Source organism: Rattus rattus, chromosome 6 (assembly GCF_011064425.1).
Source record: "Rattus rattus isolate New Zealand chromosome 6, Rrattus_CSIRO_v1, whole genome shotgun sequence".
Lineage (NCBI taxonomy): Eukaryota > Metazoa > Chordata > Mammalia > Rodentia > Muridae > Rattus > Rattus rattus.
Window position 1 is genome coordinate 43,695,908 of NC_046159.1, and position 16,222 is coordinate 43,712,129.

General features: G+C 36.4%; 1 protein-coding gene across 3 annotated transcripts in view; it reads right to left on the minus strand.

Annotated features, from left to right (window-relative positions):
- Chl1 (cell adhesion molecule L1 like) overlaps positions 1-14,604 on the minus strand; it is a 337,349-nt gene extending 322,745 nt beyond the window's left edge. For all 3 annotated transcript variants that reach the window (XM_032906007.1, XM_032906008.1, XM_032906006.1), the window contains exons 1-3: positions 14,437-14,604; positions 9,213-9,318; positions 8,062-8,249 (exon numbers count right to left, since the gene is read on the minus strand). In XM_032906007.1, coding sequence (XP_032761898.1) covers positions 8,062-8,249; positions 9,213-9,318; positions 14,437-14,524 — 382 coding nt within the window. In that variant the 5' untranslated portion in view covers positions 14,525-14,604. The remainder of the gene's footprint in view (positions 1-8,061; positions 8,250-9,212; positions 9,319-14,436) is intronic.
- Positions 14,605-16,222: the final 1,618 nt, after the last annotated feature.

Here is a 16,222-nt window from a genome sequence, read left to right on the forward strand (position 1 = left end):
TCCATTGTTGAGAGAAGTGAGAACAGGAAATCAAACGTGAACTGAAGTAGACATTGAGGAGGGATGCTGCTGGTTGGCTTATCTTTGGCTCATGCTCCGCTGGCTTTCTTTTATAGCCTAGACCTGCCTAGCTGTGGTGCTGCCTACAATAGACTACACCTCCCTGCATCGATCATCATTCAAAACAATATCTCAGAAACATGGCCACAGGCCAATATGACCTGGGCACTTACTCAGTTGAAGTTCTTTCTTCCTTGATGATTCTAGGTTCTCTCAAGTTTATGAAGAAAACTAATGAGTACAATGTTAAATAAAATTCCACAACACAATAGCAATCATGGAAACAATTGTAACTCACAAAGAAATGACTATTTGAAAACAACCCTGAAAGTAATTGACTGATTTTGATTCACTGGTGATGCCTATGGCATTATTTATCAAAGAAAGATACACTATGATTAGTCTTAAGCAATAGCTCATGCTTATGTTAGACAATTCCACTCCTTTTTCTTGGTCTTACATTCCAAGGAGTCCTCCATAATCACAAAACTCAGTCATCTGGAGTAGACTTGACTCTTAGTAGTATTCCTGTAAAGGGATCAGAACCCACCCACTCATCACTGTCTACTTAAGTCGAGCTTCAAACACGTCTAGAAATCTTATTATCATCGTCTAGATGAAATCAACCTTCTATGTATGTAATGACGCTGCTGATCTATTTGCACAGTCAAGTGATAGACTTGACAATTTCCTCCTCTTCATGATTCTCTGAAGGGACTTCTTTGTGTCCATTGTTTGGCACAGTGGACCAATATACAGTACTTACTGAATAATGTGAGTTCATGATTGGCTTCTTGAAGTCAGGAAAGTCCATATCAGATAGGTTGAACACTAACTTACCCATTTGATTCAAAATACAGCTAACCTACAAATGGATAATCTGTTGGAGCCTTACAACTTCAGGTGCTGCCAGCAAGGTTTGAAAACACATCACTCTCATTCTCTCAATGTTCAGAGGGGAAAAAAAAACCCTCTTCTTACTTAACAAAGAAAATAACTGACAATAAAAAATTTCTGTCTGGAGTAGTAGTTCTCAACCTATGTGTCATGAACCCCACAGGGGCCACATATCAGATAGCCTACCTATCAGATATTCATGTTATGATTAATAATAATAGCAAAATTACAGTTATGAAGTAGCAACAAAAATAATTTTATGGTTGGGGATCACCACAACATGAAGAATTGTATTGTGTCAAAGTGAAGATTGAGAACCAGTGGTCTAGGGGGTCCGCTGGAATAAACTGGAGAATATTGGAATTATTATATTAGGTTATTATTTTATATTTGAAATATCTAAAACATATGTAATAATATCTTAAAAACTCAAAAAATTAGAGCAGAAATTAAGTATAGGCAATGACAGATCAGGAACACACATGGAGAAAGTTGATCAACAACCTGAAGGATTATTTCTATTAGAGAGCCAAAGTATAGGCATTTATATTATCAATTTAAATTTCAATGATGGAAAAGTAAAGGGAAAGACTTTCTATCTACACAGACACCCTAATCACAGTCAGAAGATATAGCTAGCCATTCTTGTTTTGTTTGTTATGTTATCCCTAATCACTAATGTTGAGGCTTGGGGAAGTATTCCCGAATGCCTGGGTATTCAATGCTATGTCTTCATGGCCTCTGTTGAGAGATGCTAGAACTTCTGACAGGTGAAGCTTAATGTTTAGTCTTCAGGTTACTGGGAATGTGATCTTAAAGGGAAATGTAGAACTGTGGTTCTTGATCCTGGCTCCCTAGATCACAATGTAGGCTGATTTTACTCTCCCACGTGCTCTCATCACAATGGCTTCCATAATGCTAGCCCAAAGCAATAGTAACAACTCATCATGGCCTGGGAATCAAATTAACATTTTTCCCTTCATAAACTGATTATATCAAGGGTTTTGTTACAGTGCTGGGCAGCTGAGGAGTACACTAGGAAAATGTCTAGCACAGGATGGGAGCCTAGTAATGAGTTGGTGACTAATCCACTGACCAAAACCCTATGCCATAGACATCCCTTTTAGGTTTTGCATTTGTCATGCATTTACAATGGATGTAATCAATCTATCTGTTGGGCCGTTTCTCTTATCCTTTCCCTACCTAACTCAACTAGGATATTATAAAAATAGAAAACTGAACATTAGAAATAAAAAAATCTTCATTATACTAGATAAAAACTGGATAACTAAGAGATAAAAACTCTAAAACTGGAATCATCAATTTTCTTTCAATATAAAAATATAACCAATTCCCTAGAGCTTAAGAGAAAATCCAGTGTTAAAAGATGGTTTGTGATATGGTCTTATTCATGACTCCAAAGGGCTGGAAAGGAAGTTGGCTGATGAAGTATTTTCAGGATAGCCTGGAAACAATGTGTAAGGAATCGAATTCATTTTATTCATTTCTACAGCAGCAGAGAAAGATTACAATTACCTCCATTAAAGCCCTGATCTTTGACCCACCATCTCTTAACTGCCAACACTGCCATATTCTGGCATAAATTATCCTCATATAATCACCATTTCACTGATATCACTTAGGTAATGAGAGAAAATATTTTTAAAACCTGTTAATTGCTGTATCTTCTATGCAACTGTCCCACTTCTTTCTCCGCAGTAGGTCTAGCTACTGCCTTGTCTTTTGTCTCCATAGCAACCACTTGAATTCAGGTTAAGGATCACCCAGCACCTTGTCTTTTACAATGTACATTTAATCTCCCTTTCATCCTATATTTCTAATCTCATTTCAGTTAAAATATGTATAATAGCAACATAGATATATGAAAACACATTCATAGCAATCCTCAGGCAGAGAAGAATCAGTATATATTTGGAAAGATGTAAATATAGATTTTAATTTCACATATATTCTTTCTGAGATTTACTGGATCCATTGGAGCAGAAGCCAACATTAGAGACTGACATATATTAATTGTTTCCATGATGCTCAGGCATAATGTTCTTGGCAGTACTTTCTGATCCAAAATTTATAGACATTTCTAGCTGAATGTCATTTTAGATTTTAACGCCTAAATGCAGTTCCAAAGTATACATGTCACCGCTCTACCCATTACTTTTACTAGATCATCTCAATCCAGGAGCCCCTTCAGCAGGATTACCATGACACATGGATTTGTTTGGAATATATAAGGAGATCATTAGAGAAATTAACTTAGATAATACAAAGGAAGACAGACACACAATGAAAATCCTTTACACACTGTCCACTCCACCAAGAACATTACCATCTTCTACGCGGTGCTTACCCCTGCTCATACCCCATCCCACCCCATTAGTGTTTAGTATTTTCTCATTTTTCATTAAAAGTTTCCTAAGTAAAATTATATTCTTCATTAATGTCACATTTGAGTTTACCAACTTTAAACTGAATTAAAATCATACCGTATGTGTTTCTATAATATTTTCTTTTATGACTCTTAATATTCCCGATTTTCTATACTGCCGAAAAAAATTTTCTGCATGATTATATGATAATTTATTTATATTGCATACTGAAACCTCCCCTCATAAAAGTTAAACTTATGTTAAAGTGCTTTGGCTCACTAGAACTTCAGTGACTTTGGAGAGAGGAATGCTGCAAGTCCAGAGCTTCATTACTTTATCCTTCAACTCTGTGTTTCCTCTAGCACCTTTATGACTATCAGGAAAATTCTTGTAAGTTTTGCAAAGAGATCCTTATCTTCCTTCAAACCAAAGACTGTGAATGTCATCAGATAGCATCTGATGCTTGTACCCGAGCTTTCCTCACTGATCTTTAACCTACTTGTCTGAAATGCCTACCATATTTAAAATATGTTTTGATTTATGACTTTCTTTGTTCCATTGTTATAAAAATGTCATGAGCTTTTTGGCAGACTAGAATGCAGAATTTGGGCAACCTGGATCTGTGTTATCAAGGTACTGCCAGTCAAAACTGGCCCTAGAACAAACTCTCTCTCTCCCTGTGATATGAAAGCCAAGCTTTCACAACTGTAAGTTCCACTCTAAGTGACTTGTAAGATTTGCCATGTACATTCATTATACATGTGTGCAAATAAATAAATGTATATAAAGGAACCACACAGATGCTGGTGCCCCAAAATAATACCTGTTAAGCAAGCAAAGGGCATATACCTGGCCAAGAAAATAAAATAGCAATGTGAGATTTTAGGTGGATGTATCTTTAAGGAAATGGGAACAATACAACCTAAGATAAAGGAATAAATACAATGCCTTCATTGTAGCTATATCTTACTTTGAAACTGCAACAGGAAAGAGGGCATTAAAGAGAGACTCTTACACCCTTCACTTTGGTTGTTACACTATTGTGTTTTCTCCACTTGTAAACTTAGTGAGTTGAACAGCAATGGAGAACTCTGAACTGAAGTTAACACTGATGAAAATGGATGAAGAAAATAAAAGGGCAGACAAGAAGGGAGGGAAGGGAGGGTTGGAAGGAGGGAGGGCAGAATGGAAGGAAGGAAGGAAGAAAGGAAGGAAGGAAGGAAGGAAGGAAGGAAGGAAGAAAGGAAGGAAGAAAGGAAGGAAGGAAAGAAGGAATCCCATCCCATATGCTTATCCAAGGAATGAAGCTGGAAATTCAGATCCAGTCCCAGAATGGATTCTTACCTCCACTAAACCAGTTCATTTTATTTTCTCTTTTAAAATTGGAGTACTTTAAAGCCTTAGTTTCATTGTCCTAAACTGAATAAAAGCTACTGATTAAATTAATAAACACATTTCCTCTTAATTTCCAAAATATTTATTTCAGAAAATATTAAGATATTTTCCCCATAATGGTTAAGTTATGAATGCACATAGATCATATAGAATGAATTAAGCTACACTATGATGAGGTAGAATGTCGGATGGAAGACAGTGTAGGTCCTTTAATTAGTGTTTCAGAGAAGCCAGTGCTGCAGTGGGGAAGGGAGGAAGAAAGGGAAGGAGGGAGAGGACATGAGGAGGGGAGAAAGAAATGGAGGGAGAGAAAGAGAAGGGGGATGAAGGAGGGAGAGAGGGCAAAGGATAAAGCATAAAGGAGAGAAAGAAGGAGGTGAGGAGAATCAGGAGCAATGGAGGAGTGGGGAAAGACTGAGTTGGAGAAACTCAGCTTCTCCTTCACTGCTTTCACTTGTGTAAGCAGAGTTTGTCTCTGGGTTTATCAAACTTCCATATAGTCAGTTCAGCTTGTCTAATCCCATGCAGAACCACACACTGACCTAAGTGTTCATGGTTTTATTGAGGCTTGAAGTCAGACAAGCCAAGTCTCGATAATTTCAACTTTTAGGACTTTCGAATTGTGCTTTGTAGTCTGTATCTTTATCATTCATCTGGTCATACACGGTAAACAAACAGGCAAATAGGAATTCGCAGTAAAATAACATAGTGTCAGTTAAGGATAAATAGACTTCTAAACTCTGTTGAATCTTCTAACGAACAAAAATTGACTATTCAGTCTCTGTCTAGATAATTTAAAAAAAATGTTTATGTGGTGTGAGTGTGTGTGCGCTCACACGCTAAAATTATTGAGCTCCTTCTTCTGTATTTCTCCACCCTATCTTTTGAGACAGGCTAACTCACTGAACTAGAGTGGCTGGCCTATGACGTCCAGGGGTCTGTCTGTCTTTCCCTACTAAGTATAACATTGGTATCATAGGCACATGCTACTGTGATGGCAGCTTTCTACATGCTAGGGCTCAAACATAAGTTCTAATGCTTGCATGACAAGCACTTTACTGACTGAGCCATCTCTTCAGGCCCTGTTTTCCTTTTCTTTTTCAACCTCTCTTCCCCCTCCCCCTTTCTCTTATTTATTCTTCTCTCATACATTACACTCTAACCTCAATTTCCCCCCGACTCCTCCCACACCACCTCCCCATTTTAACTCCTCTGTTTCCCTTTAGGGAAAAATAACAGCAGGCCGAACATGCGAACACGGCTTTACAAGATGTATTAAAACTGAACACAAATACATCACTGCTGGCTGGTAGATGAAAAAGGGTTCGAAGGTCATGCAAAAGAGTCAGAGACACCGGTCTCTCTCATTCATTGTCCAAAGTCTCCCAGGAACACCAAGCTACACAACCATAAGCTATATGCAGAGGACCTAGTCAGACCCATATAGGGTCCCTTTTTTGTCGCTTTGGTTTTTGTAAGCACCTATAAACCCTGTTTAGTTGATTCTGAGAGTCGTCCATGTTCTCCTGGTGACCTTAACCTCATCAGCTCCTACAATTCTTTCTCTCTTTCTTCTGCTCTGCCTAGTGATTGGCTCTGGGTCTCTGCATCTGTTCCCATCAGTCGGTGGATAATCACTGACATTTTAATTTTTTGCCACTTGTGTTTGATTCTATCCTGAGTCTCCGGGCTGTCCTGTCTCTGGTTCCTGATCATCCAGGCAGTGTCAGGTGTGGGCTCCCTCTGGATACCATAGAGACACTACACTAAGTAACAAGGAAGGATCCATGCATCTCTCTGAGTAAACATTTTTACAGGTGAACTTGGGGTGGGTGGAGATGGGAATAGGAGGTATCAGGTGTGGACAGGGTTGAGAAAGATTTAGGGAGAGTGTACTGGGAGAGATGCCTAGAGTTGGGGGCTCTTGTGGGGGACAATGTAGAAACTCACTGCAGTGAAAACTCTCTGGGGTATAGGAGAGTGTAAACTCTCCTACTAATGGGGGATACGGAGCTGGAACTGGCCATCTTCTACAACTAGGCAATATCTATTTTCCTCTATAGTGAGATGTATGAGTCTCACAGTGAAGGTTATGCACTATTGGAATTAGTTTTCCCATCATATACTATACATACACACACACACACACACACACACACACACACACACACACACACACACATATATATATATATATATCCTAAAGATTCTGAACTGTGATATAATCACAACCTTCTATAATTTATTTCCTGATCTCATAAATTTTCATCCTAAGGTTATGTTACATGACAAGTCTCTATCATTATTGTTCACTCTTCTCATATTGGTTTATATGATGGTGAATATTCCTCTCAGTAATGCTTTCATGGGAGCAAGCATATCTGATCAGGTAAAGTTTTCAAATCATATTTTCACTATTGTCTCTAACATTTCTTATTTGACCTGTGAGTTAGAAATACACTGTTTTTCAAAGATAGATTTTAATAAAAAAATTGTCCAATGAGGACTGACTGATATTTTTCCATATAAGAATTTAACATGTAAAACTTTGGATTAGAATCGTGTGCAGTTAGAAAACATAGGTCAGGTAAAACAAATGACTGGATATTTCAGGCACATAGATAGAGTATGTTAATGCTTCCATAATCAGAAATAGGTGATTATATTAGAAAATGACAGTCTTAACTGCAAAGGGTTTATAGTGTGTCGTGACTTTTATTTATTGTCTACACTGCCAGTGGCTGGTTCTACCCTCCTACAGGGAAATGACTGTTTAACTGGAATTATCCAGCTAGCCTATCTCTGTGTGACAGTAGCTGAAGAAATTGTCTAGACACTTTTCCTCAAAGCATGTAAAAGGCTATGAACAACTATCTATGCTTAATTCTTATGCTCTTTGATTGAAGTAGCATATTTTATCATTTGGAAGCCACAAGAAAGCTACGTGAAGAATATAGATCCTGAAAAGCTGGCAGAACTGGACTAAACTGCATTATTAAAGAGTGTCTTTGTGTTCATGTAGAAGCTTCGAGATTATTTGCTACTGAAACTGAGCTAAGGTTATCTAATCATAGACTTAACCAGCATCCTCTATGGAAACTAATTACTATTCCCAGGTTAGGTAGAAGGTTACTGAAGCATAGCAAGATTATTCTGCTTTCTCACAAAATCTACACTGTTAATATCAAGGGTCTGATAAGAATTTTTTAATAAATGATATATACACCAATTAAATTCACTGATTTATTTCTTTAGATGCTGTTTTGGCCACTTAACACCTCACTAGACAAACCATCAATGCAATCTCTACTTGAACACTTACCTGGAACTATGAACTCTATTTCTTCTGATATTGCAGTTCCTAGTCTGTTAGATGCAAAACAGCGGTATTTTCCTTGAAAATGAGAGATGTGGCCCTCATTTGGGATCCTGAATGTGCCTGAGTTGTTAAATGCAATTATCCGAGGGTCAGAGAGATCAAAAGGCTTATCATCCTTGGTCCATGAAAATCTAGATGATAAAGTTGACCCTAAGTGTTAGTGACAGTTCTGATTTTTAGAAGATTTTAATGAAAGATGCACAAATGATAAAACCAAGACAATTCATAAGTTTTAAATATACACAAAAGATTTTAACGATGTATAAAACATATTTAAGCAATCTTTCAAGCAAGGAAAATAAACGAAAAGCAGGAGAAGGAATGGAAGCAGTTAAATTCTCTTTTAAATTGAAGTTATGTTAAAAACGTTTCCTATTAGAGATATAATTCTGGATAATTACTACTTTTTAGCACATGAAGTAAAGATAGAAGATGCTACTCTGTGTGTATGTCTGTATGTAGAAAACAAACAAACACTCCGAAGACAGACAGACAGACACACACACACACACACACACACAAGTGAATTCCATTAATCCCCTTTTATCTGTATTTTTCTTTTCCACTGTATGACATACTAGAAATTACGTTAAATAAATATTTCCAGTATAAAATTGTCAGTATTACAATACCATTAAAATAATTTTGATTATCTGTCATTTTGTTATGCTATTTTCCCCATTTCAATGCTTTTCCTTTTATAAATAATGGTAAGAAACTCTATAAATTTACTCATTGATAAATTTGTTTTCCATTATTCCTACAGAGAATTCTTCATAAATAATGAGAAAACATTAGTAGATTTAAAAAAAAGTGGTTACGGCTTTTGAAAAAATATTTTAGAGTTATATTTGAGAAAAAAGTTAAGTTCTACCCAAGTATGAATAGTTTCATTCATAATAATGTAAATATACTTTTGTGACATGTATGAAATAAATACATTTTAATTCTGTAGACTGAACTACCATTTACTTAGAAAAAACCGGGCTTCTGTCACATGGAGATTTGTATTTGACCTAATGATACATTAGGTAGCATTAAAAGAGCATACTATAAAGTTCTATCCAATACACTTTAACTAAATATGCACTTACTTTGGTTCAGGGTTTCCTTTTGCTTCACATTCAATTTGAAAATACTCATCGAAGGGAAAGGCCACTTGCACGTATGACTGCTTTACGATTGTTGGAACCTGGTGAACTGAACGTCAAAACAGTATACTTGAATAATGAGGTTTTCAAACATGAGATGAGATTAAATAATAAGAAAGCAACATGTGTTTTCTGTGTTGGTAAGTGGGATGGTTTATCTTCAATGCCAACTTGGCTGCATTTGGGGTCACCTAAAAGACATATGATGGAGAGCATCTTTCTGGGTGTTTCCATAAAGTCTTAATTGAGAAAAGGAGAGCCATCCAGAATGTGAAGTGAACAGTGCCATCCAAGGCACTGCAGACCTGGATTGAGGAAACACATTCATGCCTTTCTGCTTCCTGACTATGGACTAACACTGACTATTGACCAACTACATCAGCCTCTCACTGCCTTCCCTGCCACAGTAGGGTCCATTTAATCAAATCATGAACCAGAAAAGAACCCTCCCTCACATTGGTGCTTTTGTAGAAGTACTCTACCATAGTAATGAGAAGGAGAATTAATAAAGGAAGTAGAAGACTAATCTAAGAATTTGCCTCCTTCTCTGTAACATGTTTTTGCATCTAGAGAAAATACTCCCTGCCAGCACTTTATATTGCTTCACATATAACTTTCAATTAACCCCAGAAATATGTGACAATTTTTTAACACAGAAGAAAAACATCTTATGGAAATTTTAAAGCATTTCAAAAATGATTGGCATTGCATTTATGCTGGCATGTGTACTCTTTCTGACACATTTCTGTCACCTAGAAATTTATCTTTGTCACTCTGCTTGTTTCTATTTAAATATTATAATAAACTAATTAACATCACTCACCCAAATGATATCCTATGTCTTTTTTGATAGTTCTTCTATTACAGGGCATGTTTGTTTTCCGTTCTCTTTCCACCAAATATGTTTCTCTAAATAGCCTTCGTATTACAGATTTTCGATTATTGGATTATCAGTGTATGATTAATTTGCAGATATGGATATAATGGAACTGACTGTGAGGATAAATGCTAAAATCATTTCACAACCATTGCACTATTATAATGGTTCTCATAGCCGAATAGGATTAATGACTCCTTTAAAACTGCTGAAAAATCCATATTTATTGCAAAAGATTTTTATTTCATTTATTTATTGTTTTATTTTGAGAAGAGCTTTTCTACAGACTTCCTAAGTATTTGACATATATGAATTCCTTTTTATCTGTTCTCTGCTTGCAGTTATTCCTCCTTTTAAAAATCAACTAATAATAAGGGTACACAAAATACCCGGATGCTGATGACACTGAGACAGTGATGCACACAGTGCTACACTGCAGGAGAGCACTAACTCATGTGAAAGTTGAGTCATTCTTCACTCCAGCTCTGACAACTGTTCATTTATATTATTGGTTCGGAAGGAAATACAAATCAGTCGGTAGTAGGAACTGACTTTGGCATAGTGTTCTGTGAGATGCAGTGTGTAGACAAGGAAGTGATTACTGAGTACAACTCAAATACAAAGGTACAGATAGGACTTGCAAGCCTGTGACACTGGCCAAGTCAGGACTTCTTTGCCTTCCTAAAAATTGCAAGCCACCCAAAGTGCTCCTGTTCAACTGGGCTATAAGTAATGGTGTTAAAAACATCAAAAGTTAAAACCGAATATATTTATTTAAAAATCTTTTAAACTCAATCCCATAATATGTTAAGATGAATAACACATTATAATAAACACTAAACACCAGGGGAAGAGTTACATTATTATGACACTAACCCTAACTCTAACTCCAACACTAATCCTGTTTCCCATAAATATCTAAATAAAAAGAACGGAAAATTATACATTCCAATCAGATGATTCGTATTATTGTTTTTTCTTAAGCAGCTGTTACAATAAGAAATCTAAAACCTGGCTTATATGTTTCTTCTACATTGTACACTTTTAGCTAATTTTTAACCTGTATATGATTTTTGGATCACTCCACAGTGGTCTTTAGAAATATATGGGTTTTGAGCTATGTGGATCTGACAAATGTTTGTACATTTTTGCAACAGACAATCAAAATTTCCCTCTACTTAACATCAGCACTGATCTAATTGGGAAAATCACCAATGTTTGTAAGCATTTTCGTTCAGGCATACAGTAATGAAATGATACAAGTTTTGTATACGACTAGTTTTTGCTTGAACACTCAAATTTGGTCATTGACAGTTATCATTGATAGTGCCAGTTATCTTGAAGTTTCAGAAAGATTTGGTTCATTCTAAAAAAAAAAATCTGTGTATCACCACCTGACCAACCATAATTTGTCTGTCCATCATGTTTTCAAGTAAAGATAGTGTGTGTGCCGAAACAATGATATAATCAAGAAATAAGAAAATATTTTCACTTATTACAGCAGAATTATTTTATGTCTATTTTTACAGCGCATTCAGTGTTGTTTAGAGGTAGAGAACTGAGTTAATGTAAAACTGAGTTAAAACTGTTTTGGTTTGGGGGTATAAGTACATGTCCATGAAATACACCTGTGTTGGAGAGACCAGTGATCATGCCATCTTTCATGTTAGGGAAACAGAAATTGTCCTAGTGCATATGTCAAAGAATCGGTACAGAAGACAATGGCCATACAAAGGGGAGGAACTAGACTATGTCTTTCAAAACATTTGGATCTCACACATCATTTCAATACATTTCTGAGATCCTGAAGCCTCCACAAGCCACTATTTAAGCATCAACACCCATCTTAGACTTAATGACTCAAAGTTGTTCTCAATTTAAAAATTGCATTGATTTCCTTTTTGCCTAATAAATGGAGTAAGCCATTGTCACTACATCGCACATAATGACTCAAATTCGGGTGTTATCCAGTGCATGTCAATCATCACTTTAGTAACTGCCAAAAGCATCCACATCATCATTGGAAGTTGTGTTCTTTCTGATCAATATCATTCCTAATAAGAGTGGGTATTGAGCTTCTTGTTAGTCCATCCTGTTCTAATTGTATTCCATTTACAACTTGAGAGAGAGAGAAAGAGAGAGAGAGAGAGAGAGAGAATAACAACAGCAGTCCCACAGACGCCAGCTAATAACTTGAGAACAACTTGTTTATTACAACATTATTCTTCCTTAAATTTGCTCAGGTTGTAAAGGTTCTGCAATAACTAATTATTCAGGGAAAGGAGCTAATAACCTTTGGGCGTTCATATGAATATATATTCCACATTACAAATCCTTTCCTCTATAATTAGGCCAATTACAGAGAAACCAGACTCGTTGACATTCAAATTGGATACCTGCCTTGGTCGCATTTACTAGTGAGTGCTCCAGAGTGCCAAAATAAATGGGCAATATTCAGCTGCTATGAAAACACGCTATTAATATTTTATATCAATTGTCTGAGGACAGTAAAGCATGGCCATTTATAAGTAACGGAGACTGTCAGAATAATAATAAGTGACATGAACTAATACAAAATTTCACATCCTTCATTACTGAAGAATAAGTGCAAAACCATAGAATATGAATGTGTTTGTTAGAAAATGAGGTCAGAGCCTTCATTCTGGAATACCCCGCAAATCTTTGCAGCCTTTAACTTGGACCTGCACTCTTATTCAAAAGAAGCTAATGGGGATGGAGAGTTGTGTTGGCAGTTAAAAGCACTTGCTCCCTCCAGGGGATGTGCCTGTTTGCCTGTACACCACGTATTCAGTGTCATCTTTAGGTCTAGTTTGGCACCAAGGATGTACCCTGGTGCACAGACACACATTCAGGCAAAACAAAACAAAACAAAACAAACAGCAACCCCTCCCAAATACACATGACATCATTTCTTTTAAAGGGAGAATATAGTCAATGTGAGGGTATATTATATTCTCAGATGTTCAGTGATAAATTTTGATATGCTCGTACAAGTTGGAAGATTTCGGTTATATGTGAAAGGAGATGTGCATGTGTACATAAGCATGTGTATATGCAGAACAGGGAAGTGAACTTCTGTAGCAGATATAAATACAGAAACAGGGGCTCAAGCATCAGAATAGAACAGAGTGGATTCTCACCTGACTACCAGGACACCGTGTGGTGTGAAATACCTTCTTTAAAGTAATTATGAGTGACATTCAGAAGAGATTTTAAAACACATCACAAGTGATTTTCTTGCTTTCTAGTCACATTCAGTCTAAGTACTTCAAAAGGGAGATTTTGCCTTAATATTAGTACTTTTCAAATATTCATTACATTGTCTGAGAGAAGGACTGTACCGTAGCATTTACATGATCTACAGTGATGCACATGTCAAAGAGCTTATATAGGTAGGGAAAAATCCTCCAATTATCTACATTCCATCCTTTATAGACCATTATACAACATATGCTTGCAGTTGCATTATTTTAGAACAATTAATATTATAATTTGTTAAAATACATGGTTAACCTTTTGCATGCAGTTTTACCAATGTATTATAAACATGTATTCATAAGACCATTGACTGATGACTTCAAATGATTCATATTCTAGAATATACTGGATTGGGAGGCAATATGAGGCTTTGAACTCTAACGTGACTTTTTGTTATTTTCATAAGTCAGTGTTCCCATTTTTAAGTTAAATTTTTGGGGGGTAAGAATGTGAGGCTTTGGGGCTGCAGAGATGGCTCAACAGTTATTACCAGGTATGACACCGAGGGACCAAGCCAATTCCCTGCCCCAGTGTCAGACATATTACCCCTGCTCCAGGAGGATCTGAGTCCTCTTCTGGCTTCTGAGGTCACATTCCCTCATATCCATACACCTCTATGTGAATACACATATAAATAATTAAAACAAATCAAGTCTTTTAAAAAATGTAATATAAATAAATATGTTAGTATTTCTAGATCATGTTTCTGCTTAAAATAAACTAACCTAAATGTAAAAAAGTAAAAGCTTCTTGCAATATTCCATATCATCTTAGACATATGACAAATATCATCTGATATCTATATTTTATTTCTTATAAACGGTTGCTTGAAAAACAAAATAACTAAGTTGAAAAGTTCTGAGTGCAGCTATACATCCTAGCCTGGAAAACATAACCACAAACCTTCATGATAATTCAGATATTGCAATAGAAAAACTACATCCTCAATCCATATGTTTTGTACTTAAAATACAGACACAAACTTCCATAGCCGGGAATCTGTGTTTTTACCTGAAAGTGGTATTTCAGCTGTTGACAATTTTAACAGGAGGAAAATTAGACTCAGGATCAATCCTCTTCCACCTAATGGCAATTCCATTGTTCCTTGGAAAGGAGGCAACGTGCAAAGATTGAAAAAGGTCTCTAATAATTTCTGTTCACTGAAGAAATGGGAGAAACCTGAAAAAAAAAACAGATAAATAGGACTTCGCTAATCTACTTAAAAGTGTGAATGCAGCAGAAATTAAACACACTAGTTATTAATAAGTTAACGAGCCTACTATCTAATATCACAACAATTTAATAGACAAAGGATAGTTAATATATGATATATTGTAAACCATAAGTCATACCAATGAATCCTATTTGGCAGTTAAACTAAGATTTACACGGATAGCTGTTTCTTACACTTTAATGAGCCAATGGCTATGGGGAAAATTTCAATAATTTTATGCAGAAAGTAGTGTTGTCACAATTGATTCTTTAGGTTAATACTAAGGAATATAAAGACAAATCTTGGACTTTTTTTGTAAAGTATTTTTCATATTCAAAATTTCACAGCATGAGATGTTATCGCTAGGAAAAAACAGGAGAAAAAAGGACATGATGGAGGGGTTTAAGGAAATAAAATTCGTCAGTAAAGAGCTAATCATGCAAGCATAAAGATCCAACTTTGAATCTCAAGAAGCAAAGGAAAATCCAGTTGTGGCTGGTTACAAAACCAATGCTGGAGAGGCAGAAAGAGGAGGATTCCTGGAGACCACTGACTAGCTAGTCTAGCAGATCAGTTACCTATATGAGAGGCCCTGTCTCAAAAAGTAACATTGGCAAGATTGGGTATATCTATATGGGGTGAAATGATGGAAATTTATTGTATTCATGGACAAGAATATCAAAGCATAAAAAATAAAAATTATTAAGGTAAAGAGTGATGAAGGAAGATATCCAGTGTTGACTCTTCCATATGCACATATGTAAAAACAGTCACTCACATGCAAACATCCATTTGTATTAATTCACACACCTGTACAAACACATTTACATACCCATTTATATACACCTAGGAACACAAACACACACACACACACACACACACACACACACACACACTTCCAATAGAGAAAGGCAATATATTTTAAGTAAAATTTACAAATATGTTGTTCCAAGCAGAAGAAATTCATCAATTGATTTCCATTTAAAATAAAATAAGGCCTTCCAGTTTCCACCTGTGCTGGGACCAGGGCCCCTGTGCCTGACAAGACCAAACACAGACTACACCACAGTTGCAGCTTGACTCCTCAGGTATCTGATGCATTCAGGTTCACCAGGGAGACCCCAAACCCCACCCCAAGACCCAGCGTACAGGGACCCCTATGAACCAGGGAAGCAGAGTCTCCACCCAGCCAGAGACAGTCTGGACAGGCTTCAGTCAGAGACAAGGAGGCCAGATAACCAGAGATAACCAGATGGAGAGAGGCAAGGATAAGAACATAAGCAAAAGAAACCAATATGACTTGGCCACATCAAAACCCAGTTCTCCTACCACAGCAAGTCCTGGATACCCCAAAACACCTATAAAGCAAGATTCAGATCTAAACTGTCATTTAGTGAAGATGATACAGGGCTTTAAGAAGGACATAAGTATCTCCCTTAAAGAAATAAAGGAGAACACAATCAATTGAAGGAATTGAACAAAACCGTCCAGGATCTAAAACTGGAAATAGAATCATTAAAGAAAACTCAAAAGGAGAAAGCTACGGAGATGGAAAACTTGGGAAAGAGAACAGGAGTTACAGGT